The sequence below is a fragment of the Taudactylus pleione genome, unplaced genomic scaffold (genome assembly GCF_031769625.1).
Source record: "Taudactylus pleione unplaced genomic scaffold, aTauple2 ptg000041l, whole genome shotgun sequence".
Lineage (NCBI taxonomy): Eukaryota > Metazoa > Chordata > Amphibia > Anura > Myobatrachidae > Taudactylus > Taudactylus pleione.
Genome location: NW_028284443.1, coordinates 18,324,325 through 18,349,766, shown reverse-complemented (window position 1 = coordinate 18,349,766; position 25,442 = coordinate 18,324,325). Strand labels below are relative to the sequence as shown.

Below are 25,442 nucleotides of genomic sequence, written 5' to 3'. Positions count from 1 at the left end.
AAGTATGCCATACCTGATGGTAAATTCTTGCAGATAAAATCTTCCGAGCTCTTAGCATGGACATAGGCCCTGTTAACTATAGAGCTGGAAAAACTCCTAGACCTTGAGAGGGCAGTCTCCACCGCCACACCGGCAAGGACAGACAACCCAGGTCTGGGTATCAGCCAGGATCCTGAGACAACAGGTCTGGTCGTAGAGGTAACAGCTTCGGAGTGTTAACTGAAACACTCCAAAGATCTGAGTAATATTGCCGTCTGGCCCACGCACGAGCTATCAGCAGGAGCGAGCCTCCTTCTTGCTATTACTGGAGGAAGGGATAACGGAGGGATGAGGAACACAACTTAGAAGGTCCACTGGACCAACATACGTCTACCATAAGAGTCTCATCTCTGAAAGGCTCCACTTGTTCACCAGAAGATTGAACACCTCCTGATGAAGAGGACATTTCCCTGAATGCACATCCTGACGGCTGGGAAAGCCTGCTTTCCATCTGAGGATTTCTGAATGAACACTGCCGATGACGGCAGGGATATAGCCTTCCACCCAAGCCAGAATTCGAGACACCACTGTTAGTGTCGCCGGACTTCGGAAACCACCTAGGTGGTTTACATAAGCCATCATGATGACGTTGTCAGACCGTACCTGCACGGTATTTCCGTGGAGGACCTGTCCTGCATGCTGGAGAACCGTGAATACTGCTCAGAGTTCTCAGATGTTTATGGAAGGCGCAAAAACTACTGGAGTCCCCCTGCCCTGGAACAAGTGTGGACCAGTCACTGCCTCCCAGCCACGGATACTGGCGTCCGTTGTCAGAAGGACCCGGTGCGCAATCCCAATGGGGATGCCCCTTGTTTAGGTAAGCTTTCCGCAGCCACCAGGCCAGAGAGAGACAAACCTTCGGGGAAAGCACTATTGACTTTATCCTATGGGGCAACCCATCCCATCCGGAGAGGATCAATTTTTCTAGAGTGACACTGGGTACTCTCCACCATGTCGAACAGCGACACCCTGGAACCACATTGCCGAGTGAATAGACACTCGGCGACTCTGCAGGCAACTGCGTACCTTTGCCTGTAATGCAGAGATCTTTTCCTCAATCACAAAGATCCTCAGATGTTGGGATATGGAGCATCCTCTGTGAAGAATCAGAGAGGACCATTTCCAGTGTATCAGTCAGCCCTAACATAGCAACACAGATATTGTCCGTTGCAGATGGCACTGAAGTATCTCTGGAGACTCTGGTAACACCAGGAGGTCGCCCGGATTGGGTAACAAGCGGACCCCCTGCGTCTGCAGGTGGGCTGCCATAACTGCCATGACCCTGGTAAAACTGGAAATGCTTATCGACCACTGCAAACCTGAGGAAAAACACTGGTGTGCTAAGAAAATAGGGACATTCAGGTAGTCACCCTTAATATATCCAACGACACCACAAAATTCCCAGGCTCCATTGAATGATGGAATGCAGGGTTCCCCTCCTGAACCAAGGAACCCTTAAGAATTTGTTGAAGGCTTCGAGGTTGAGGATGTCCAGGTAAGACCCATTGGGTTTCCATACCAGAAAGAGGATGGAGTAATACCTCTTTCCCCTTTGGGGCAACGGAATAGGTACTATAACTCCTGCCTGTAGCATAGAGTGTAACACCCTCAAAAATTACAGGGCCTTGTCTTGAATTGACAGAAGACCTGTAATGAAAAACCGTCTGAGAGGCTTTTACCGGGAGTAGAGGACATACATTTAAGAAAATACTTCTCTTACCCCAGTGTCCGTGGAGGTCAGACACCAGCACTGGGCGAACTGGAGAAGCCGGCCTCCAACTCTGGGGTCCCCCGAGAGGAGGCCTGTCCCGTGAGGCTGAAGGCTTATAGTCCAACTTGGGAGTAGGACGTCTTGTAATCCAAGACTGTTCTTATGGCTGAGCATATTTCCTGGCTACTGACTGTCTTGGAAAGCTATATTTTAGACTTACCCTGGCCTCACAGGGCCGAAAAGACAAAACCCCAGACCCCGATGGGACTGTAGCCGATGGCAGACAGGCAGACGTAGCTGCTGCCTGCGGGGCCACAATTGTGTCCAGATGAGGGCCAAACAGGACCTGTCCTGTAAAAGGCAAAGCATTCCAAATGGAATCTGCGTCCGCTTTCCAAGAGCACAACCACAGGGAGCGGCGAGCCGCTACTGCTGCCGAGCCGCTACTGCTGCCGAGGAGATTCTGGAAAGGAGTAGGCTATATGTAAGACTGTCTCATTATGAACGTGGCTAAGTCTCTGAGAATTTGCCACTATCCACCTGCTCTGCTGGAGAGTCAGTGTGCAGAGATCCAGTTACCTACCCAGCGCTCCATGGCTCTGGCCCCCCAGCACACGGCCATAGCCAGCCTGGAAGCCCCTCCAGCAAGGGAATAATTGGATTTTAGATATATTTGCACCTTGCAATGTGTAACCTCCTTCAAGGAGGACCTGGAGGGCATGGGCCACATAACACTCCTCACTAGGCATGTAACATGAGAATCTACCCGTAAAGGTAACTCCCATTCGGAAAAATTATTCTCCGCAAAGGGGTATGCAAAAGGTCAACCGTTTTTTTGAGGCTGGAACCGCTTACCCGGATTTTCCACGCCTCCTCTAAATGATCCACCTGACCAGATAGAGGAATTACAGTGGCAACACCCTTATCCTTAAAGAAGGCATAGTTGGATTTAGCCACGGGGGATATGTAATAACCAAAGCCGCACGGACTGCCCGTATAAGGCCAGGTATATAGACTTTAGACCCAGACTACGCCTCCTTTGCACTAAGGGGCTCGTGTCTGAAAAAGTCAATAATGTCACCGTCATCAGACATCATGTCCTTACCCGTCTGAGACCCGAAAAGCCGTTTAGAAGGCCGAAATGGTGACTCCCCCTGCAAAACGTCCATCAGGTGCTATACCATTTGGACAATAAATTCACCCACACAGGCTCCTGCGAGACCTGGGGGGGCAAAAAACAGGACCCACTGGGGTACTATCAACTGCCCAGGGACCCCTGCATGTGATGAGACCACCACTCGCTGCGATAACCCCTATGGGGAAACGCAGGGAGCTTTGCCCACAAGGGCTGTAAGCATCTTAGCCAGCCGAGGGCAGTCCCTTTTTGTGCAGGCACAGTGACAGAAATGGGGCGTTATATATAATACAACATGCCCTCCATAAACCCTCAGCGTCTACATATCCCTCCGCTAACTGCACATGATAACAGTACATTATAGCTGGAAGAGGATATCCTCGTTCACTTTCAGACATGAGGATTGTGAACGGAGCGTATGTGACCTCCCACACAGAAAAACCACGTTTACTGTTAGGTAATAAACACCCTGCAACACCGCACCGCAAGGGCTGTAGCAGAAGAACAGGGATAGGAAAAAAGGCTGACAGTCAGAAATGAAAGTACAGGCAAACAGCGCTAGCATTTAAGTCACATACAATGCACAGATAACATCCTGCATTACAAGCACTGCGATCAACTACACAGACCAGAGCCTGGTAGGGAACAGTGCTGCATACACTGACCTTATTGAAGGAGAGGTATGCGGGGGACCCGGACCGCAATGGCACCTGTAACAGCTTCCAGCAGCGTTTGTCATTCCCAGCACATGTAGTGAGAAAATGGCCACCGAGGAGCAGAGAGAAGGCGGGCCCGGGGGAGGAGCGCTGACACAGCCCGCTCAGACCACTGTGGAATGGCACTGTGCAGCGGGGGAGACGCCGGCTGTGAGACAGGGAAGGCTTTCTCCCCTGGCCTGCTATTAACCCCTGGGACGCCGCACTGTACCGCACATGCTGCGGTCCGCTGTCCCTGGTGGTCTAGTGGAAGGCGCAGGATCAGTACCTGGCCCCACGCGCAGCCGGTCCCCAGGGAGGCCCCCTGCCTGGGGACCAAAAAGGACTGTTACCGGCGGGTGCCCACCGCGGGACCCCGCCGCTTACCTTGTCCCCCGTGCATCCGGCCACAGTCCAGGTAGCCAGGGTCACCGCTAGCTGTGACCCCAGCTACCAACCAGCATCCCCGGGATCGGTACCGGCGGGGTGTAGGAGTGACAGAATGGACGTCAATACTGACTGTCCTATGCTGGAGCACTCTAGTTGTGCAGCCACAGCTGCGAAGAAATCTTCAGGGGCCTTGAAAAGACCCCCCTCTGTACGGTGCGACTGGTCCGGCCAGGCACCTACGAAAACTGAGTGGCCTGAGGCTAGGGGGCGGGGTATAGGAGAGGGACCCCAGTGCATCCTGGGATGCTGAAAATTTAACTCTGTGGTGCCTGGATGTCTGCCATCGCCTATACCCCAAGGTATCCTGTGGATACCCTATGGACCCTGAAGTAGAAATGGGGGATTGCAGCAGATATCGCAAATATCTTTTTTTAATATTTACATACCACCTCAGAAAACGGTTTTATGGGATCTACCGCACATATTCTTTGATAAATATGCTTATTACCTAATGCCATATTCACTATCGTTTTTGTGTACAGATTAGTTATAACACATGCAACCGAGGAGAGGGCGGTGATCCTCCTGGAAAAGCTCCAGCCACTGATGTGAAGGAGGCCCATGGCTGACTGCCATTTTATGACCTCATCTAGTCAGTCTCAACTAGAATAACTAACCTCTAACAGGCAAGTGCCTCACGCCATCACTGTCACACCAGACTCCTGAATTAATGAGGGAAGACTAAGAGAAGGATGCTTATATATGCACCTGAGAAATATTACCTGAGAGTGACCAGGGGTTAATTAATGTTTAAAAAGGCTTGATATGTTCTTCTAAATTGCTCAGTCTGTTTCTTCCAAGTTACCTGCACGCTAACAGAAGACTCAGTTCTTCCTCAGGTAAGGTCATTCTTCTGTTCTGTTATTCACTTTTATTTTGCATTTGCTTTCATATTTATAGATCTATTACGGTATGTAATCTTTTTATTAATCATTCTCCTATATTTTAAGTATTGTATATTCAATTCCAATTTAACAAGTAATGTTCTTTTTGCTCACTATGGATGCATAGCATGTTTATAAAAGTAAGATTGTATTTCTTTCATTCAAGTCATAAGGTTATGAAGCGAACTGGCTAACTGACATTCTGCAATTAAGGTATAGGCCAGTAGTGTGGCAGTTACCAGGGTTAGAGAATAATATCCAGATAAGAGTTATAATAATCAGTGAAATAGACCAATTATTGATTGTGTAATTAGTTTATATGTCAGGAATCAGAGTAGCCTGGTACCATGGTAATGGTATCCAACATTTTCTTAATAGCCAAATGCTCAGAAAAAAAACTGACAGTACTTACTGTATTATGTGATGTTAGTAAAGAGTTGCTTCTTAACCTGTATGCTAAAAGTTTATAACTTGACACACTTCTGCATACTGCACTCTCCTCCACTCTGCCCATGTACTCTATGCAATCAGTAATATGTAATGACTTGCTTACAATTGTTATTACCTGTATTTGAGATGTTGTTCAGTGACGCTTATAACCCTTTCACACTGCATTCCCGAGTCGTACCAGGAATTTTGTACACTGGTCCATCGCGGGTGCGACCCCTTTCAGACTGGCGGCTGTCCCAGCTTATTACCGGGTTGATGAGGTCACCGCCGTCATGTGCCAAGCCAGTGCTTGGAAATTAAATCATCTCCAAGCACCGACTTGTAACCGGGATAGCATAGGAAGTGCATCGGCCTAGGTTACACGTTCACACTGCACCACAAGCCGGGTTGAACCAGTGTTCAACCCTGCTCGTTACCAGAGTTATTTCAACTTGGCCCTTTCACACTGGACAATAACCTGGGTTGCTGCGCGTTCATGTGATATACCCCAGGCTATTGCTGGCAGTGTGAAAGAGGTATTAGGTTATGATACCATACTGGCCTGGCTTTTACATAACCTAACACATTGCAATTCATCTCCTCAGATCTAGCCTGTCGGTCCGATGTCCTTTATAAAAAAATAAAATAAATTCAGGGAGGCTCGCTGGACACTCTCAGCCTGTGCAATACAAGCATCCGATTACATTTACCTTGAAGTATCTATATTTCCCAACTTCCTATTCTACTACCTCTCCTTTTGATCCTACACCCTCATAAAGTCAGTAGAACTCTGTCTCCTGTGCTTATCCCAACCTTAACTAAAACCTGTAAGCTCTCTCTTTCTGCCATTTCATCTTGGAGGTCATCTTACCACCTCAAACTTAATTATCCCAAAACAGAATAATTATTTCAACCAACCTGATTTCTCTATCACTGTTCATAACACGACGATCAACCCTACCACACAAGCTCGCTGTCTATGTGACATCCTTGGCTCTGAACTGTCTTTTATGTATACAAAGCTATAACTAAACTACACCAGCATACATCTCTTTACTTATCTCAAAATATCTCTCAGCTTGACTCCTCTGCTCTGTGCAAGATCCGAGTCTTTCCTCTACACTCATTACTTTCCCCCATTCATCATTATATCACTTTTTTGGGGCTACACCCACTCTGTGGAATGCCCTCACATGGACAAGACTTCTCTAGTCTCCAAACATTGAAGAGTTCCCTGAAAACTCACCTCTTCAGACAATCTTAGCATATTCCAGAACCACCCACAACCTCCATACATTTTTTTTTTTTTCATCTTATCATTTTTTTTAATTTTTGAAACACACCCAAAACAAAATAAAAATAAATACAATATAGTGATATCAGCAGATATAAAATATAACCTAATTCACAATAAAACACAGAATACTAATCAGAATAAAGTGATGTATAGAAAGAAAATAGAAGTCATAATAAATAACAAAAATATAGACCTCAGCTATCTCAAACCATACAGATATTACAACACGGACCTATAGGTGCCATCTGGGCCCATGTGATCTAAAGCTATATAAAAAGTAGGTTATATGAGCAGACAATGTCTACACATTGTATAATCTTCAATAAAATACACATAACAGGACATTTAATATAAAAATAAACAAAATATTTTCAAATCCGCCAACATATAATTTAAACAAAATTAAAATACATAGACACCCCCCCCCCAGAAAACCCCAAAACAACCCTCCCCATATAATTACTGAAATCACCCCCCCCCTTCCCCAATACCAAAGAAAAATATAACAGGGACAATAGACTAGATGGCCTTAAACTAGTGAAAACTAACTCCAGCTCACAATAGGCCCCCGAAACAAATTGAATCAAAAAAGTCGCAGGACTGTAAAAGCCCAGAGAGCTGTGGTTTAACAGGGACAGGATTTGCCACCTATCCTCCTACCCAGGACACAGACCAACAGACAAAAGTAGCCAGCGCTTGAGTCAGGAGCCGTATCAGCCGGATCAAAGATGGCGCCTGCGACGAGGAGACACTGCAGAAGCAAACTACCAGCACCTGTATCAGAACAGCGAAAGGAGACAGGCAGGCGGAGGGACTCCCGGAGCGCGGAAAGGTAAGTCAACAGTATGCCAGTATGAGGGTCGAGGAAAATGATCCAGGATAAGTGACGGATGTTTGGGCCTAGGAGCTATGGAGTCAGCTTCCTTCCCCTAAGCTCGTCCAGGCCACAACCCCAACCTCCATAATTATACCCAATTATATCCCCTCTATGGAGTCCACATATAACTTTACATGCAGATGTGCCCACATACATCAAACAGCAAATAGTACGTACAGGCAGCTTCTGCTGATTAAAATGATATGCAACATGCCTATATTCTGTGTACAACTGCGGGTGTATCTGCATGCAAAAGATGTTACAATGTCAGCGGCTGACACTAACGTGGCGTTTCACATGTAGATACACCCGCAGTTGCACACAGAATATAGGCATGTGGCATATTGTAATCAGCAAAAGCTGCTTGTGCGTCCTATTCACATTGCTGTGCGAAGACGCATGTGAAGGTAAAAAGTTGCAAGAAAAGACGCTTAGCATAACTAGAAGGGCTCTTTAACGCCCTTCTAGTTCTTCACTTTTTCCTCCTCCTGACCCTAGGCCAACATTCCTGTGCGACTGGATCATACAACCCACCAAGAACCTCTGTAATCCAGCTAGGCTAAAATGCAATAAGTAGCACATATCGTTGTGTATCAATGCTTGTTTCCCTATAGGTTGCATGCAGGGCACCCTGACGGACACTCAGCTGATGCAACAAACTGCTGAGATACAGACCAGAGTGTGCTAGAAGCTCCAGAGCAGAGAGCGACACCCCAGGCAGGAAAGAGGAACTGCACAGGTTGTGACGGGTGTAGGGTGCTCTAATGAACATTACCCAATGGAATATGCTGGCTCTATATAAATGTTACTAAAGAAGATTCAACATGTGCATTATGAACAGATGAGAAAGCCAACTTACCTGCAGCATACATTTAAATCAACATTCCGTGACAGCAGTAGTTCTACACACTTCACTATATTTTCTTCCAGTGCATTTGCAGAGCATGCACACATAAGTACAGTAAATTTATCTACCAGAATAAGAAAAGAAAAACATTTTAAATCACAAAGATTTGAAACTTGGATGCAAACTTCAGGACATAATAAATAATCACATGAAACTAATTATTTTTACATTCAGTACCATCTTCTAAAACCAGATATCATAGCACTGGATTTCCCCTTGGTACACTATTCACACATAAAACACATTCCTTGTGTTAAAAAAAATAAAATAAAAAACAAAATGAAAATGGATAGCGTCGTCCTTCCCTCAAAAGAATAAACTGCACCAAGAGCTATGGCTTGGACTGAATGGGGGACAATGAGTGTGGGTTTTTCCTGAAAAATGAACAGATCTTGAGGCTATGCCAAGCTGGACAAGTCACCCTGTAACAGGAAGTTGCGGTTTATGTCACATTTGACGGGGATCCCATATACAGCTTTAGAACATGAAGTCTGTGAACATTTTAATACAAGTAGAAAGTTTTGCACAGAGTAGAGACTAATGAATGATTTTAGTTTGGACTTAGCAAAATTTTACAGTGCAAATACCAGTCTGTAGATTGACATAACTATATGCGCTATTGATCAGTAAGGTCCATTTGGTCAATAAATTGGACCCATTTTCTGTAGAACAGAAAATGCATACAGGTTGCGATTCAATTGTTTTACTGGTGGCTAATTTTTTTAGGCGCCCGACAAAGCAATTCAATTGTTGCTCCGTCTGAACGCGATTGCCATCACCATTTCTGCTCGCACCCTCGGGAGGCTGCGAGCAGAAATGTGCGAGAATCCCGTGGTTAGGGTGCCCTAACCAGGACTTTAGACGGGTTTAGCAATTTTATATGGTTAAACCTGGTCTAATAAGACGTGAAGAGGGCAATAATTAACGAGCGCCCAGGACAATTGAGTTTCAAAACTGGGTGCTCATTATCGCCGCCCACACAAAAATGTAATCGCCCCCAGTGCCATGTATGTAACATGCAAGATTTAAGATATAACTCTGCAGCGCCATCCAAAAATGCATACATGGTGTGGTGACCGGAGAGATAATAAAGGTTGAGTCTCCCATATCCAAATATTCCGAAATACAGAATATTTTTAGCATGACTGAGATAGTGAAATCTTTGATTTTTGATGGTTCAATGTACACAAACTTTGTTTAAGGCACAAAATTATTAAAAATAAAGTTTAAAATTACTTATAGGCTGTATGTATAAGGTATATATGAAACATAAATGAGTTTCATGTATGTACACAAACTTTGTTTGAGCCACAAAATTATTGAAAGTATTGTATAAAATTACCTGCAGGCTGTGTGTATAAGGTGTATATGAATCATAAATGCATTCGGTGTTTAGATTTGGGCCCTATTCCTAAAACATTTCAATATAGTATACAAATATTCCAAAATACAGAATATTCCGATATCCAAAATAGCCTTTGTCCCAAGCATTTTGGATATGGGAGACTCAAGGTTCTAAAGCTGCATAACTTACAGCTACAGGTTAAGTCTGAACATTTTAATACAAGCAGCAAGAGTTTCGCACCAAGAGACTAATGAATCATTTAGTTTGGACTTAGCAAAATTTTACAGTGCAAATACCAGTCTATAGATAGAAGTAATTTAAATATGCGCTATTGATGAGTGAGGTCCATTTGGTCAATATATATTGGTCCCATTTTCTGTATAACCTTTCCACCCCTTTTTCAAGGCTAGACTATCAAAATAAAATATAAAAAAATATCTGCAGCATTTTTTGCTTGACCTCAATGAGTGAGGGCCTAGCTTTTAAGGTCCAGTGAACATACATGTAAAGTATTTGACATTAAAAAAGCATAATACTGTACCATAAAAAGGTATAATAAATTGACCTCAGAACTGGAAGGAGGCAAGATTCGAGGATTCATTTTGAGGAGATAGGGCAGACAAAAAGTTAAGAGGGAGTTTTGGGTAAGGTAATGAATGCTTATAATCAAATGGGAAGGACAAAGCTGAAACAAACAATGGGGAAGCTCTGATTGGCTGAGAGTTGACACTGTGATAGAAACTGTTCCCTTGCTCTCAGCCAAACAGCCCTACCCCATTAATTTTTATGGTAGTATCCTAAAATTACCCGTGTTGTTGCAATGGCTGTGCCAGCAGCCTGTCCGCTGGACTCAGTTTGGTTTGTCATTTTGCCAAGATTCGTGGATGCATACTTAGAATGAAGGGAAGCCCATCCAAGGATTTGGTAAGTATTAAATTTGGGAGAAGGGTTGTGCGTTTTTTTATTAAAAAAAACTGCTACAACAAGCAGTGTCCATTTGTTTATTTTTTAGAGGCAGACTACAAGCGCTAGGCCATTACTGTACGGGCATGCTGACACTTGTGGTTCTACAAGTTCCATCATGCCAGGGCAGGCTTGCTGAGACCTGCAGCCTGCCTGAAAAAAAAAAAAAAAAGTTATGGTAAAACTAACTCTTGTTAACTCTTTCTTCGAAGTCCATAAGGTCTACAGGGAAACAATGGGGTGTGGGTGGTACTTGGAGGACCGGACACCAACAGCAAAGCTTTTATCCATCGCAGGATGCGCCGGTTCTTCCCCCTATACCCCGCCCACAGCCTGAAGACAATTCAGTTTTGTTAACAAGCCCAAGGCAGGAGCAGAATAGGAGTGAAGGAAGACTGGTACACTGAAGTATCACACTCAGAGAAGGAAACAAGTGACCAAGACTAATTGGTAGCACCCTGCCCTCCAGAAGGAGGGCAAAAAGCACCCTGCGGGTGCAGTCTTCACCCGCGGGTCGCAGTGTCCAGCGGGTGGGGAAATGTGCTGTGACCTGGTCACCGCCGGAGAATAGACGCTCTCCCTGTCGGCAGCGCTTGAGGGCTGCCCAGCGTGTCCGTAAGTGCCGGGCATGCCCCCAAGAGTGACGAAAAGGGGTTGCGTCTTATAGACACGCCCCTTTTCGATGGTCACGCGCACGGAAGTGCCCTCTCTGGCTCCGGCACCCTGCCTGCTGCCGAGGCTAGAGTGAACTAAAGAGAGAGTGAGAGATATAGAGATTATATATATATATATATATATATATATATATATATATATATATATATATATTACACATAAAAATTGTATAAAAAATTATTTTAATAGATTTAAAAATACACATATACCAAGTGAAAATTGTGAATTAGTAAACCCACTATTACTGTGAATTGAAAGATTTTGTGTATCTAAGTAGAGCAAACAAGCTGGACTAAGGGCATATTCTAAGAAGTATTCGTTCGTAGCTGCCGATGGTTCGCATTGTGCGCATGCATCGCAATGAACGTGCGCAAACTAGTCCGAGCGATCAGGAAGTGTACGCTCGCCGAGCATAAACAGCCCAGCTGAATGAGTGACAGGACAAGCCATTTGTTTGTGGTAACAGGTGCTGGGGGAGTGGATGTGCGAACGCAGGCATGCTTGAGCGTCTTAACACCGTTTCAGAAGCGTGCATAATTATAGTACATGTCACCTGGCTGGTTTTTACACTGAAGTGCTCGCGGTAGGGTATAATCAACCTCAAGCGCTGTGAATGCATCCGATGGTTGCAAACTTCCTGGAGATGACGTTGCGCAAGTGGGCATCTGCATACACAAAGCGATCGCACGCCAAGACATAGTGGACGTGCTGATGCCTTGCGATCGCCTGCCTTGCCGTCACTTAGCCGGATTTGCACACTCTGGAAACGAGTGTAAGCATCTAGCGAGCGGGTCTGAATCAGGTCCTAAGTGTCAGTTGCATATCTGACAAATAGATAAAACACTTGCATGGATAGACCGAACTATTGCTGAAATTATATACTTGAATGATCCAAAAAACAAAAAGGCTTCTTTGAATTATATACAATATTTAATCACAAAGACAGTTGTAAAAAGATAATGATTGTATGTATCAAAACTATTATTTTATGCTATAGATATCTACAGGTAGCAATTTGTTAGTCAGTGTTATTATAACTGATACATTTTATATTTTTACTGCAGTCTTTGTGAATAAATATAGTATATAATTCAAAGAAGCCTTTTGTTTTTTGCATCATTCAAGTATATCATTTCAGCAATAGCGCAGTCTATCCATGCAAAACAAGTGTCCAAGAGAATAAACCCATAGAAGTCCTGTGTACCCCTATGGACTTTGAAGAAAGAATTAAGGAGAGTTATGGTAAAATGTACCCTTGTTTTCTTCTTCAGGGTTCATAGGGCTCCACAAGGAGACAATGCGGATGTTCCAAAGCAGTTGTTCAAGGGCAGGGACGCTCCTGAGCTAAGAGGAGAACCTGTCGCCCGAAGAAAGCATCCCAAGAGGCAAATGTATCAAATGGCAAGAAAGGTGTGGACGTGGCTGCCTTGCATAGTTATTCGGCAGATGCGCCACGACGGGCTGCCCATGAGGGACCCACTGAGCGAGTAGAATGAGCAGATACTGTAGCCGGCGCAGGAAGGCCAGTTTGCGTGTAAGCCTGTGAGATAGTCACGCGAAGCCATCTCGCCAGAGTCTGTTAGCTGGCCATCCCTTCTTGTGGAATCCATATAGGACAAAGAGGGAGTCCGAATTACTGATGGAACTAGTACGGTCCACGTAGATCGTCAGAGCATGGACTACATCCAAGAGGTCTCACCTGCCGAGAGATCCGGTGATTGAAAGGTCGGAACCACAATTTCCTCATTAAGGTGGAAACGCGAGACCTTGGGAAGGAAGCCAGGGCGTAGCCCTGTCCGGATGATAGACTAGAAACGGGGAGCGACAGGAGAGCACCCCTAAATCCGATACACTATGGGCAGATGCTATAGCCTGAAGAAACTGGTTTCAGTAGATGTCAAATGGCTCACTGCTAAGGCAGAGATTGGAATGGGAGGTTCCTGAAGCGCGTGGAGAACCACTGACAAATCCCACGGAGCCACAGGAGAGACAAAGGGAGGTTGTATACGTAGAACACCTTGCAGGAAAAGTATGAACATCCGTTAGAGGAGCAATTCTGCGCTGGAACCAGATGGACAGAGCAGAGACATGCACTTTCAGAGAGGCTAGGCGGCGTCTGAGATCCAATCCAGCTTGAAGAAAGGCAAGGGGTTTCTAGAAACCCCTAAAAACCTGGAGGGTTATAGTTTTTAGGAACACACCACTGGAAATATGTATGCCACACCCAGTGATAAATCCTGGCAGAGTCCAGTTTACGCACTCAGTCGTGAACACAGAGCTAGAAAACCTCTTAGACCTTAGGAGGGCTGTCTCAAGAGCCAAGCGATTAAAGACAGGTGGTCCAGGCTCAGGTGTAGACAGGGACCCCGAGACAACAGGTCTGGTTGTAGAGGAAGTTAGACGTTCCTCTCCATGGAGAGACTTTTAAAGATAGGAGTACCAATGGCGTCGAGGCCAAGCCGGAGCTACCAACGAGACAGTGTCCCTTCTTGCTTGAACTTCCGAAGAACACGAGGCAGAAGGGAGACTGGAGGAAAGAGGTAGGCCAAATGGAAGGTCTACCTCACAGATAATGCGTCCACGAAGGCTGTGTCGGGGTGCCTCGTGCTGGCCCCGTACACTGGAAGCTTGCGATTCTGTCGTGAGGCCAATGTCTGGTGGGCCCCATTTGTCCACCAGGAGCTGAAAGACTTCTGGATTGAGACCCCGCTCCCCTGCATGCACGTAGTGACGGCTGAGGATATCCGCCTCCCAATTGAGAAACCCCAGGATGAACACTGCAGAGATGGCGATCAGCCCATGTGAGAATGCAAGACACTTCTGCCATTGCTGACCGACTTAAGAGTGCCTCCTTGGTAATTGAAGTAGGCCACTGCCGTGGCGTTGTCAGACTGTACTTGCACTGACCTGCCCCGAAGAATATCCTGAGCCAGAGTGAGGGCTTTGTAAATGGCCCAGCATTCCAGGACGTTGATTGGCAAGATCGCCTCAGCTGGAGTCCAGCATCCTTGGAAGGAGTGCTGGCCGATCACTGCGCCCCACACGCGGAGGCTTGCGTCCGTGGTGAGGAGTGCTCAGTCCGGGATCCAAAAAGGGGTGACCCCTGTTTAAGTGGGATGTCTGTAGCTACCAGGTTATGGACAGGCAAACCTATGGAGGGGAGGCCCATCGTCTAGGATCTGAACAGATGGGGCAGCCCGTTCCACCTGGAGAGGATCAGGTGTTGTAGGGGTCTGGAGTGAAACTGAGAGAACTCCACCATGTTGGAGGTGGACACCATTGATCCAAAGGTCTGCATTGCAGAGTGAATGGACACTCGGCAACTGTGGAGTAATCTGCGCACTTGTCTGCTGTAATAGAGATTTTGTCTGCTGTCAGGAAGATTCTCTGAGCCTGAGAGTCCAGGAGGGCTCCCAGATGTACCATTCTTTGAGTCGTCAGGGAAGACTTTTTCCAGTTGATCAGTCAACCGTGCGTTTGTAGAAAGGCAATGGTTACTTGTAGATGGCATTGAATTTCTGTAAAGCTTGCCAAAAGTGAGAGATCGTCCAAGTATGGGAGCAGTCTGTTTCACTCACGACGAAGATAGGCCGCCATAACTGCCATGATCTTGGTTAGGACCCGAGGAGCTGTAGAAAGCCTAAGAAGCAGCGCTTGAAATTGGTACAGTTGTTGTAGGATAGCAAACCAGAAATACTACTGATGAGAAGGTGCTATAGGTACATGTAGGTAAGCGTCCTGAATGTCCAGAGACACCATAAAGTCCCCAGGCTCAATAGCCAGGACAATAGAGCATAAAAAGGTTTCCATACCAAACCTGGGCACCCTGAAACTTGTTCAGAGACTTGAGGTTGAGTATAGGCCGATGAGACCGAATCAAGAAAAGGATAGAAAAATTGCCCTTCCCTCACGGTGATGAGGGGACTGGAATAATTACCATTGAGAGCAGTAAGGACTGAATGGCTTTCTGTAGGAGCAGGGCTTTGCTTGTGTCCGATGGAGGTCCCATGCAAAAGAACTGCTGGGGGGCCGCCTCAGGAATGAGAGGGCATATCCGTGGAAGACCACTTTTTACCCAGGTGTCTGAGGTGGTCTGGCACCAGAACTGGGCGAACTGAAGAAGTCGTCCTCCCACCCTGGGAGTCCCCAGGGAGAGGCCCACCCAGTCAGGCTGAAGGCTTGTCGTCAGATTTGGTATGTGGACGTCTAGTAGCCCAGGCCCGTTTGGTCCTAGGCTTGAAATCCTTAGTGGATGCAGACTTGCCGTTGAAAGGACAGACCTTTAACTTTTCCTTGGGGACAAAAGGACCGAAAGTATGACATCCGAGGCTTCATAGTAGATGCAGAGCGCAAGAACGCTGTCTTAGAAGCTGCCAGGTAGTCAAAATCTTGTCCAATTCTGGGCCAAACAGGATCTCCCCAGAATAAGGCAGAGACGCTAAAGCCTTTTTAGAGTCTGAAACTGCCTTCCATGTGCAAAGCCAAACAATACGGCGTGTTACCACAGAAGTAGCAGATGCCTTGGAAGCAAGGATACTAGCATTCAAAGCCGCTCCTCCTAAATAGGAGGCTGCATCTCTAATGTGAGATAAGTAGGACAGAGGTTCCTTCGCAACATCAGAGGGAAATTTATCTTCTATGGCCTCTGCCCAAATCTCAATGGCTTTTGCCACCCAGCCCGTGGCCCTGGCAGGATGAGTAATAGCTCCTGTAAGAGGGTCTATAGACTTCAGGCAAGCTTCAATCTTCTATCCGTAGTCTTCTTTAAAAGGAGGTTGCAGTATGGATAGGTAAGGTAGCATTCTTAACTAGGCGTGTCACGTGGGAATCCACTGCATGGGGAACTTCCCATTGAGCACAATCAGTAGCTGGAAGAGGGTAAAAGGAAATCGACCGTTTAGGCAGCTGAAGCCTTCTACTTGGTATATTCCATGCTTCAGTCATAAGATCAGATACAGTAGCTGATCAGAGTGAGGAAACTCTGGCAAAACTACCTTCTGTCGATTAAATAGTGCCTTAGGAGTGGGTTCTGTCTCTTGTATTTGAAGAATAAATTTTACAGCTTTCACAAGTGCAGGTATATTCAATTTAGAAGGGAGTTCCTCATCTCCCAAAGGGGAGTCAGAGTGAGATGTCTTAAGCTGGGCATCCACTATACAATTTTCTGTCAGATATCTGTCCAATTTGGCTGGTTGGAATGAAAATCTGGTAATGTATGGGAGCAAATGACAATCGTACAATCGCCTATTTGCTCAAAAACACTGGAAAATAGCCAAAAATGGTTAAAACACACAAATTTCACCAATTTGAAATTTTTTTTGTCCTTTTTTTCAGTGTTTAAAACCATATGATCGACTGTCAGTTGCTCGTATACATTACCAGGTTTTCATTCCAACCAGCCAGATTGGACAGAAAATTGTATAGTGGATGGCCAGATTTAGTCTTCTGCCTCCCCATAATTCAGAACCTGATAGCTGGGTGGACTGGGAAGATAACACAGCATGCTTAGTAGGTTTACTAGGTAAGGGTCTTTCCTTTTGCAGCATTTGTTGAAAGGCTGTAGAAGTAGCTGCCAGACTCTGCACTGAGGTAGAAAGTACGACTACCCATGGGGGAGGCAAAGGATTTGCAGAGAGTACCTGCTGTGGCCATCCCATAGGGGGAGCTACCACATTGACCGCTAGGTGGTCCACAATTTTTTCCAACACCTGTGAAAAAGAAGCCCACGCGGGGTTCTGAGGAGAGGATACAAGGGATAGGTGCCGATAAACAGGACTTGCAAGACACCAGAGTGGGAGCAGCAGGCTGCTTGATATTTTTGCCTTTGCTAGACATAGGGCCAAATTCAAAGAATCGAAAAGTCGCAATCCGCAAAAAAGTATATCGTCGATTGCGACTTTTCGCCTTTCGAAATATTTGCAGTAATGCCCCTTCATTTTCAAGACCTCTGCAATTCGCCCTAGAATGCTGTCAATCAACTTTTGGGCCACATACTGATGGCTGCCCCTTCTTGCCTAATCAATGCTTGATGTTTGTCAGAATTTGTGTGGTTTTGTTTGTCCACCCGCCTCTTGAGGATTGACAAGTTCTCAATGGGATTAAGGTCTGGGGGGTTTCCTGGCATGGACCCTAAATTTTGATGTTTTGTTCCCCGAGCCACTTAGTTATCACTTTAGCCTTACGACAAGTTGCTCCATCATACTGGAAAAGGCATTGTTCATCACCGAACTGTTCTTGGATGGTTGAGAGAAGTTGTTCTTGGAGGATGTTTTGGTACCAATCTTTATTCATGGCTGTGTTCTTAGGCAAAATTGTGAGTGAGCCCACTGCCTTGGCTGAGAAGCAACCCCACACATGAATGGTCTCAGGATGCTTTACTGTTGGCATGGCACAGGACGAAGACTTTTGGAGGATGGCCTGGTGTCAAGAAGGACAGCAAAGAAGCCACTTCTCTCCAGAAAAAAAAGCATCAGGCACAGACTGATTTTCTGCAAAAAGGTACAGGGATTGTACTGCTGAGGACTGGGGTAAAGTTTTTTTTTTTCTGTGAATGCTCTTTCAGATTGTTTGAGGCACCTGGAAAAATGCTTGTCCAGAGAAGGAAAGGGGAGCGCTACCATCAGTCCTGTGTCATGCCAACAGTAAAGCATCCCGAGACCATTACTGCTGGCTCCATCCCTCGTTATAGTCCGCTCTGCTGCTGGGCCAGGGGAGACCTCAATCATCTACCCAGGAGCCAGGGAATTGTCCAGCAACTAAGCACGTCCCCGGGTACTCTCCCATTTTGAAAAAGTGAGTCCCCGGTCCTCATGTGGGTAAAATACACGCTATAGCGCATATTTGCAATCACTGCGTAACATGGAACAGTTTATCTGGGTTACTCCATGCCTCTTCCATAAGTTCAGTGAGCTGCTAAGATTTAGGAAACTCAGCTTTTACCACTTTCTGGTGTTTAAACACTGGAGCCTTCTGTCTAGGAGCTGGCTCATCATCCTGTATATTTAGGATTGATTTGACCGCCCTCACCAAAGGAGGGACATCCACTGTAGAAGGATGGTCCTCTCCTCCTGAGAGAGCCCTTGGAGAAGAACCCGGCGCATCATCAGATTCCTCTGATGACGCGTCTGAATCTACATGCTGAGCAGACTGATAAAAAAAGATAACGTCCGCTTAGGCGCCTTAGTAACTTTCGATCTGTTCACAGCAGCCGACTGAGCCATACTCTGACTTGAGTGGGCATAAACATCCATCGAGGAAGGATGTATAGGAGAGGCAAACATAGCATGCTGAAACTGCTATTAAACTATTAAAAGAGGCAGCTTCAGAGTAGCCAAACAAACCACTAGCTGCGTCATCACCTGAGACAAGGAGAGCACCCAAGATGGCTCCTGTACAGGGGCTGGTAGACTGGACTGGTGAGGTGGTTCTTTAGAACAGACAGCACACAAACCATCCTGTATAAAGCCCTGAGGGGACAAGCTTGCCAAACAGGATTTACAATAAACCAGCACAGGGGCCTCAACCTCCCATTCCCCTTTACCTTTTGACATATCAATTATAAAGGTAACAATGCAATGTGATGTGACAGCCTTCACAATTAACTAGTAAATGTGAAGTACAAAAGGAAAAACCCCCACCCACCTGTGTGGATGAGGAGGAAAAAAAAAAAAAAAAACAGTGATAGTTATAACGGACAGCCAGAAATAAAAGGCAGTATCAAACCAGCAGCTAGCAAAAATTCACATACAATGCATATGTAATTTAGTTTCAATGGACCCTGAATCAACTACTGAAATCACGAGACTTGGTAGGATATAGAGCACTATATACCTGACCCAGGGAAGAGGAATACAGGGAGACCGACCCAAAACCTCCTGAGACCAAACTGCTTCAGCAGAGCACAGATAGTGAGCTGTGAGCGTCTCATATGCACGATGAGGGTTGGAGGAGCGACCCAGACGCGGGAAAACCTTTGATGGATCACCGTCAGACAATAAGGTCCCGGTGGTCTAGTGAGGGATCGAAGGGCCCTGGGCCCTCATTGCAGCGGCTTCCGGTGTGTCTCCATCGCCGAAAGCAAGGACTGCAGCGTGCGATTCCCCATAAGCGAGGAATCGCCTTACCTGACATCTCCGTGCGTCCGGTTGCAGTCCGGGTGACAGCATCACCGCTAGCAAGCTCTGCCGTGACCCGACGAAATCACCAGACATGTTACTGGTGTTGCGGCCCAGCAGAGGTAGACTGAGTCGCAGTGCAGGCGTTTTATTACGCTCAGCACTGCTAACCCTAAGACATAGAAATAAAATAAAACATAAAATTAAAGCTTGGGACTGCTTGAGCAGTCCCCGTTAGAAAGGAGAGTCTGAATCCAGCCGCACCAAACGAAAAATTGAAAGCCTGTGGCCAGGGTTTATGTGGAGGAGGACCTGGGGCATCCTGGGAGCTGAAAGCTTAACTGTTTGGTGCCTGGATCACTCCAACCACATCATCCCCATGGTATCCCTGTGGATCCTGAAGAAGAAACACCATTTTAAAACCACCACCAGCCTACACGGTGCCTTGTTGACAATTGGGGTCAATGGCCTCATGGGGTCAACGTCACCCTCAAACCCTACCATCAGTCCAAAACAACTGAAACTGTGACTCATCGGACCACGCCACATGTTGCCAGTCCTCCAGGGTCCAATTAGCAACGTCACAAACTTAGGCGATGCACGGTGTCCGGTGTCGTAGTTTTTAACAGGGGCACTCTGGTGGGTCTTCTGCTCCCGTATCCATGGAAGCTAAAAAAAATGCTGCACTGATCTGCTGGTTATGCATTGACTGTGGATGTGATTTCAGCCAGTGTCTCTAGTCTGTTACCACTGATAATTCTGGCCACATGCCAATGATCACAATCATTAAGCACCCATGGTCGACCACTGTGCTGTCCACGGTGGGTGGTGATGCCTTCCATGACGTATTCCCAGTACATATGCGACACCTTAGATCATGGGTCTTCAACCTTTGGCCCTCCAGCTGCTGTGGAACTACAGATCCCAGGATGCCCTGCCACAGTTTTAGCATGAAGTTATATCAAAATGGTGGCAGGGCATGCTGGGATGTGTAGTTCCAAACCAGCCGGAGGGCCAAAAGGTTGAAGACCCCTGCCTTAGATCGAGGAATGTTCAATGTCCACACAACTTCGGAAATGGAATTTCCTATGCTTCGGGCACCCACTATCATGCCCTGTTCGAACTCTGATAATTCACATCGCCTTGCCATGAGCAGCCTAGCCGGCGTTCAAATTTCCAGTGTTCAAATTAAATCATGAAACGTCAAATTAAAATTTCTGCAGGTCTGGGCATTTCCAATACATCACAGTACAGCGTCGCCACCTACCATTACATACTGCTATCCCATGACTTTTGGCAGTGCAAGTGTATACTGTATGTGCTCATTCTGAAGACACAGTTGGGCAGTATCTTCAAGATTAACACATGGTATTTTATTGTTTACTTTAAATTTGACATCTATTTGGACCTCCATTTGGAAAGGCACATTGTATCAAGCAAGAGCTAATACAAGGGTAGTGGGTGAATAACAGCTCTTGCTTTTACAGTTGGTAGGTTTTCTTTATTCCTGTATCAAGTCAAATCAGGAAAGCACAATTTCAATAAGCAGTATCTGGTTACGTGAATATTACTGGTCCACATGGAAAGCCATATAGCAGATTTCACTACAAGGCTTCAGGCAATGACTTCACAAGCATCACTATCCTGGTTTTGCCTACATCAATAGCCAATCATATGATATATGTAGCAGACACTGCAGTTCTGTAAGATGCTTATCTGCTTGACCAAGTACCAAAAATTGCCAGCTCAAAAGAGCAAGCCCTCTATTAGATTAATAATACTGAGCAGTAAGAGAATATGGAAGCAATTCTTATACATACCCCTTTCAAAGCTTGCATTTGCTCCTCTATCCAGAAGAACACGTACCATTTTCAAATTGGCAACACTGACAGCATACATCAATGGAGTCCAACCAAAACGGAAACTGCAGTCTACATTTAATCCTAAAAAGCAAATGCAAAATAAAAAAAAAATAAAGAAACCCCATACACATAAAATTACTAACAATTAATGTTGCAGTTGGATACATCCAGATCTTTCAGAAGGAAAGTGATAAAGCTAAAAGAGAAAAACCATCCAAAAATAATGATTGATAGTACCATAAGCATATAGTCATAACAATCTAAAAAGAAAAAAAAAACACCACCGTATTCCTACACACTGTCAGAGAAAGTAGAGCACTGAGGGGGAAGGCTTCCATGACAATAATCCTCCCAGTACACTGATGTTCATCCAATAGTTGCATTGGGGAAGAAACAGCAAAAATATTCAATGACACTACGGAGCAGTTTGCAGGAGATTTGTGAAGAGATTATATAGATGAAGCACCATTGCTTGAGAAACTGCGACAGAGGACCTGTCACACAGCACAACTATTTCTTACCGTACAGCAATGAGTTCTAGTATGTGAGTGGGACGAGTATGATGTGATTGAGTGTGTCCTGTGCAAGTCATGGAAATACATCAAGTGTCCTAAACAGCTGTGCTCCATAACTATGTTTTTTTTTTTTTTTCAAGAGTTAAATAAGTTACACAGACTACATACCACCCACCATCAGGTGAAATTTCTTAGATAACCGCACATATTATAGCTGTTTAAATATAGCTATTAAATACAATATTGTGGGCACCCAACCTCTTTAACCACCAAGCTTGCCACAGTGCTAAACATGCACAGTCCTTACTCAGATAATGGGCCACCATGGTAACAAGTCTGAAAAGAAGCAGCTGAAAAGAGTGACTATACAGCAAGTGTTTTTAGATCTGCATCTGGTCAGCATAGTGTTTACTTACAGCTCTGAATCAGGTCTTAAATCTTTATATAGTCAAAGTCACCAATAAAACAGTAGGTCAAAAACAAAGTATTGGACAATCTTAGTTGCCCACCGATGGTTGCAGCCACAACGTACATGAGAAACTTGATTCTTCATTCTTGTTGGTTTGTTCTCCAAAAACCAAATACAAAAGGGTGAAATAAAAGGGTGAAATAAAAACAAAGTGTGTCATTTGGTATCCATCTGCCATTGGGGGAGAGTCAATTCAGCAGGAGTTCAGTGTGCTATTAGGGAGACTAAATGATTTCTTCTCGCACCCTCCTGAGAAGCCCGCCTAAAGTGCCAGCTGTGAGGCCGTTTACTGGCTTAGCGCGGCGTTAATAGTTAGTCTCACAGCAGGCACTTTAGTCAGAGAATACCGAATGCTGCCACTAAACACACAGGTTAAGTCGCGAGAACCAGCTTTCCTCGACTTAACTTGTAACAGTTGGATTAAACAGCGCTATTCAACTCCCACTTAACTGAATCACCCCCATAGTTGGGAGTTGGATTGCCAGAGACAATGGGCCTGATTCAGAGGTGAATGCAGAGTCGTAGACACAAGCGGACAATTTGTTTTAGCCTGTGCATGCGTCAGAGTTGCACTGCGCATGCCTCCTGATGGATACCGCTCTGAGATGTGCAACAAATTTTCTGGGTGGTAACGGGGATGGCTAGACACGGGTGTGTCGCAGTCAGTGGTTGCGTCTAAAGATACTATTTGAACACAGGATCTAATACCATTAGAGATTCATTATCCCAATTCTTTTTGCTATCATTTAGTGGGACGCCACCCCACAAACTGTACAGGACATCACCCACTAATTTTACATTGTTATTACAAGGAGGCTATTATATAATTTGTCAGCTTTCTTGTATTTGTCCCTCTTTTTCTCAGCCCTCTCTCTCCCCCCCCCCTTTGATTACAAAATTTTTCCCCTCTTATGCAGAAGATAATTACTGTACATATACATGATACATTGTGCGTTTTACATTTTCTTTAGTACAATTAGACAAACATTTCAAGAATTTTTTGTTCAGGTCTCTCCATTTTAGTACAAGTACAATAACCATTCAGGAAGAAGGAAATTAACACCTGGGTTTTGAATAAATATACACCAATATCAGCAACATTAGTGGCTGAGAATGGCAAAAGCAAAGTTTTCCCCACCATTGATGTAGTCAACTATTTAATTTAAAAACTGTTAACGGTCGCTACAAATTTGCTTTTACTGAAAGAAACGCAATGTTTTGCATATTGCACAAGAATTTCAAAGCAGACCCACTTCTTTTCACCGATCATTAGCAGAAGTGCAGAGTGTATTTTCTCAACTAGACTGAATGTTCAGCATTTGGAGGACACTTACTACTCATTGGAGTCCAAGGAGGAACACTCAATTCTCCTACAGAAAGAGGTAGGCCTCCCTGTATGTATGTGCACAACACAAAATGAGCCCTCCTAAGGCACACCGGTCTAAGTCAGGGATCATATTCCTAAAAGTTAAGATTGCTCATTGGACAAAAGATATACTTAACCATTGCAACAACTCTGGTATTAAGTTACCCATGCTCTGTACCCTACTAGACTTGCTTAATTCTCTGGGGGTTGCAAATGTCATGAAGGGAGTTCATAGATGACTACTATAAATGCAAAGTCTAATTTTATTAACTACTAAAGGTGAGAAATCTTAATTTAGTGTTCCCTCTAGGTCCAGCGCCAGGCAGGGCTCCAGACCTAGAGAAAGGTGACTCCAAGGCCTGCGCATGTCCGAAAAGGTGGCGTGGTCACGAGAAAAGGGGTATGTCTTTAAGACGCGCCCCCTTTTCATTACTCTTGGGGGCGTGCAGGGCACTTACGGACGGCCTGGGGCTGCCCCCATGAGCTGCTGTCTCTGAAATAGATGCCGGGCATCCATTCATCGGTGTTGACCACTGCACCGCTATTTTACCCACCCTTGGGACACTGCGGCCTGTAGGTGGGGACGGCACACGGCAGGCTGTTTTAGCGGGGCGCCAGCAAGGGAGGCAGGGCGCATTCTAAAACAATAATGGTAAGAAGTTTTTGCGAAGAACAAAAATTAGAGGTTAAAGACAAATATGCCTTTTTTGGGCACTCTTGGAAAACAAATTAATTACTTTACATATGGTAGATGGGTAATAAATTAAAACTTAATGTTTAATGCACAACCTAAAATAAATTCTCTCTTAAAGGTAACTAATAAAAAAGGGGATAAATAGTACCAGAAAGTACACTCATGAATGAAAACAGAAAAATTACATTTATATCTTGCTAACCAACACAATATCAGTGTGGGAGATAGATCTATATATCCCTCACTGTATTATGGGTAGAAATTTCAAATATTCTTAGTTCCAGGTGAACAACATACAGGTAAGTATTACAATAAGTGAACTTTAATTACAGAAATTAACATAAATGGCGAAAATATGAATATAAATGTAACGGATCTCACACTCTAATTGTTCACAGAAAAATCTCAGAGAAAAAAAAAAAAAATCCACAAGGAAGAGGATCTTTACCTAAATGTGTAGGGTGTTACATATGTTACATTTACCACATTTGTAAGTATGTACACCCACAAAGAAGGATCTTCTCCGACTCTACAGGCACCAAAGAATACAAAAATCAAACAAAATATGAACTGTACCTCAACATCTAATATCTATCTATTAGAGTGTTCATGTGGAACGAAATATATTGGCAAAACCAAAAGACCTTTGAAACTAAGGATCCAAGAGCACATCAAACATTTCATATCACACCACAATTCAGACCCAGAGGAATTGACCTTCAAGGAGATGGAACAAGTGACTATGGAAGAAAGAGGAGGGGATCTTTCCAAGAGACTATTGCAACGCGAGATGTACTGGATATTCGAATTGAAAACTATGGCTCCAGAAGGATTCAATGATAGCTATGAAATAGCACCTTTTATATGAATCCTGACATCTGTGGACACTGACATAGGGATCTACTTAGGTGAGTATACCTGTTTAAGATGTCTACAGTCAAACCTTCCTCTCAATGCCCAATCTCGTCTGATCTTGAAAGCGAAGTGTGGTTGGGCCCGGATAGTACTGGGATGG

The 25,442-nt window shown here is 45.0% G+C and overlaps 1 protein-coding gene across 2 annotated transcripts in view; it reads right to left on the bottom strand.

Moving 5' to 3' along the window:
* The window catches only part of ASZ1 (ankyrin repeat, SAM and basic leucine zipper domain containing 1), a 210,218-nt gene that overhangs the window by 169,131 nt on the left and 15,645 nt on the right, over positions 1-25,442 (bottom strand). For both annotated transcript variants that reach the window (XM_088456208.1, XM_088456216.1), the window contains exons 3-4: positions 21,342-21,464; positions 8,377-8,488 (exon numbers count right to left, since the gene is read on the bottom strand). In XM_088456208.1, coding sequence (XP_088312334.1) covers positions 8,377-8,488; positions 21,342-21,464 — 235 coding nt within the window. The remainder of the gene's footprint in view (positions 1-8,376; positions 8,489-21,341; positions 21,465-25,442) is intronic.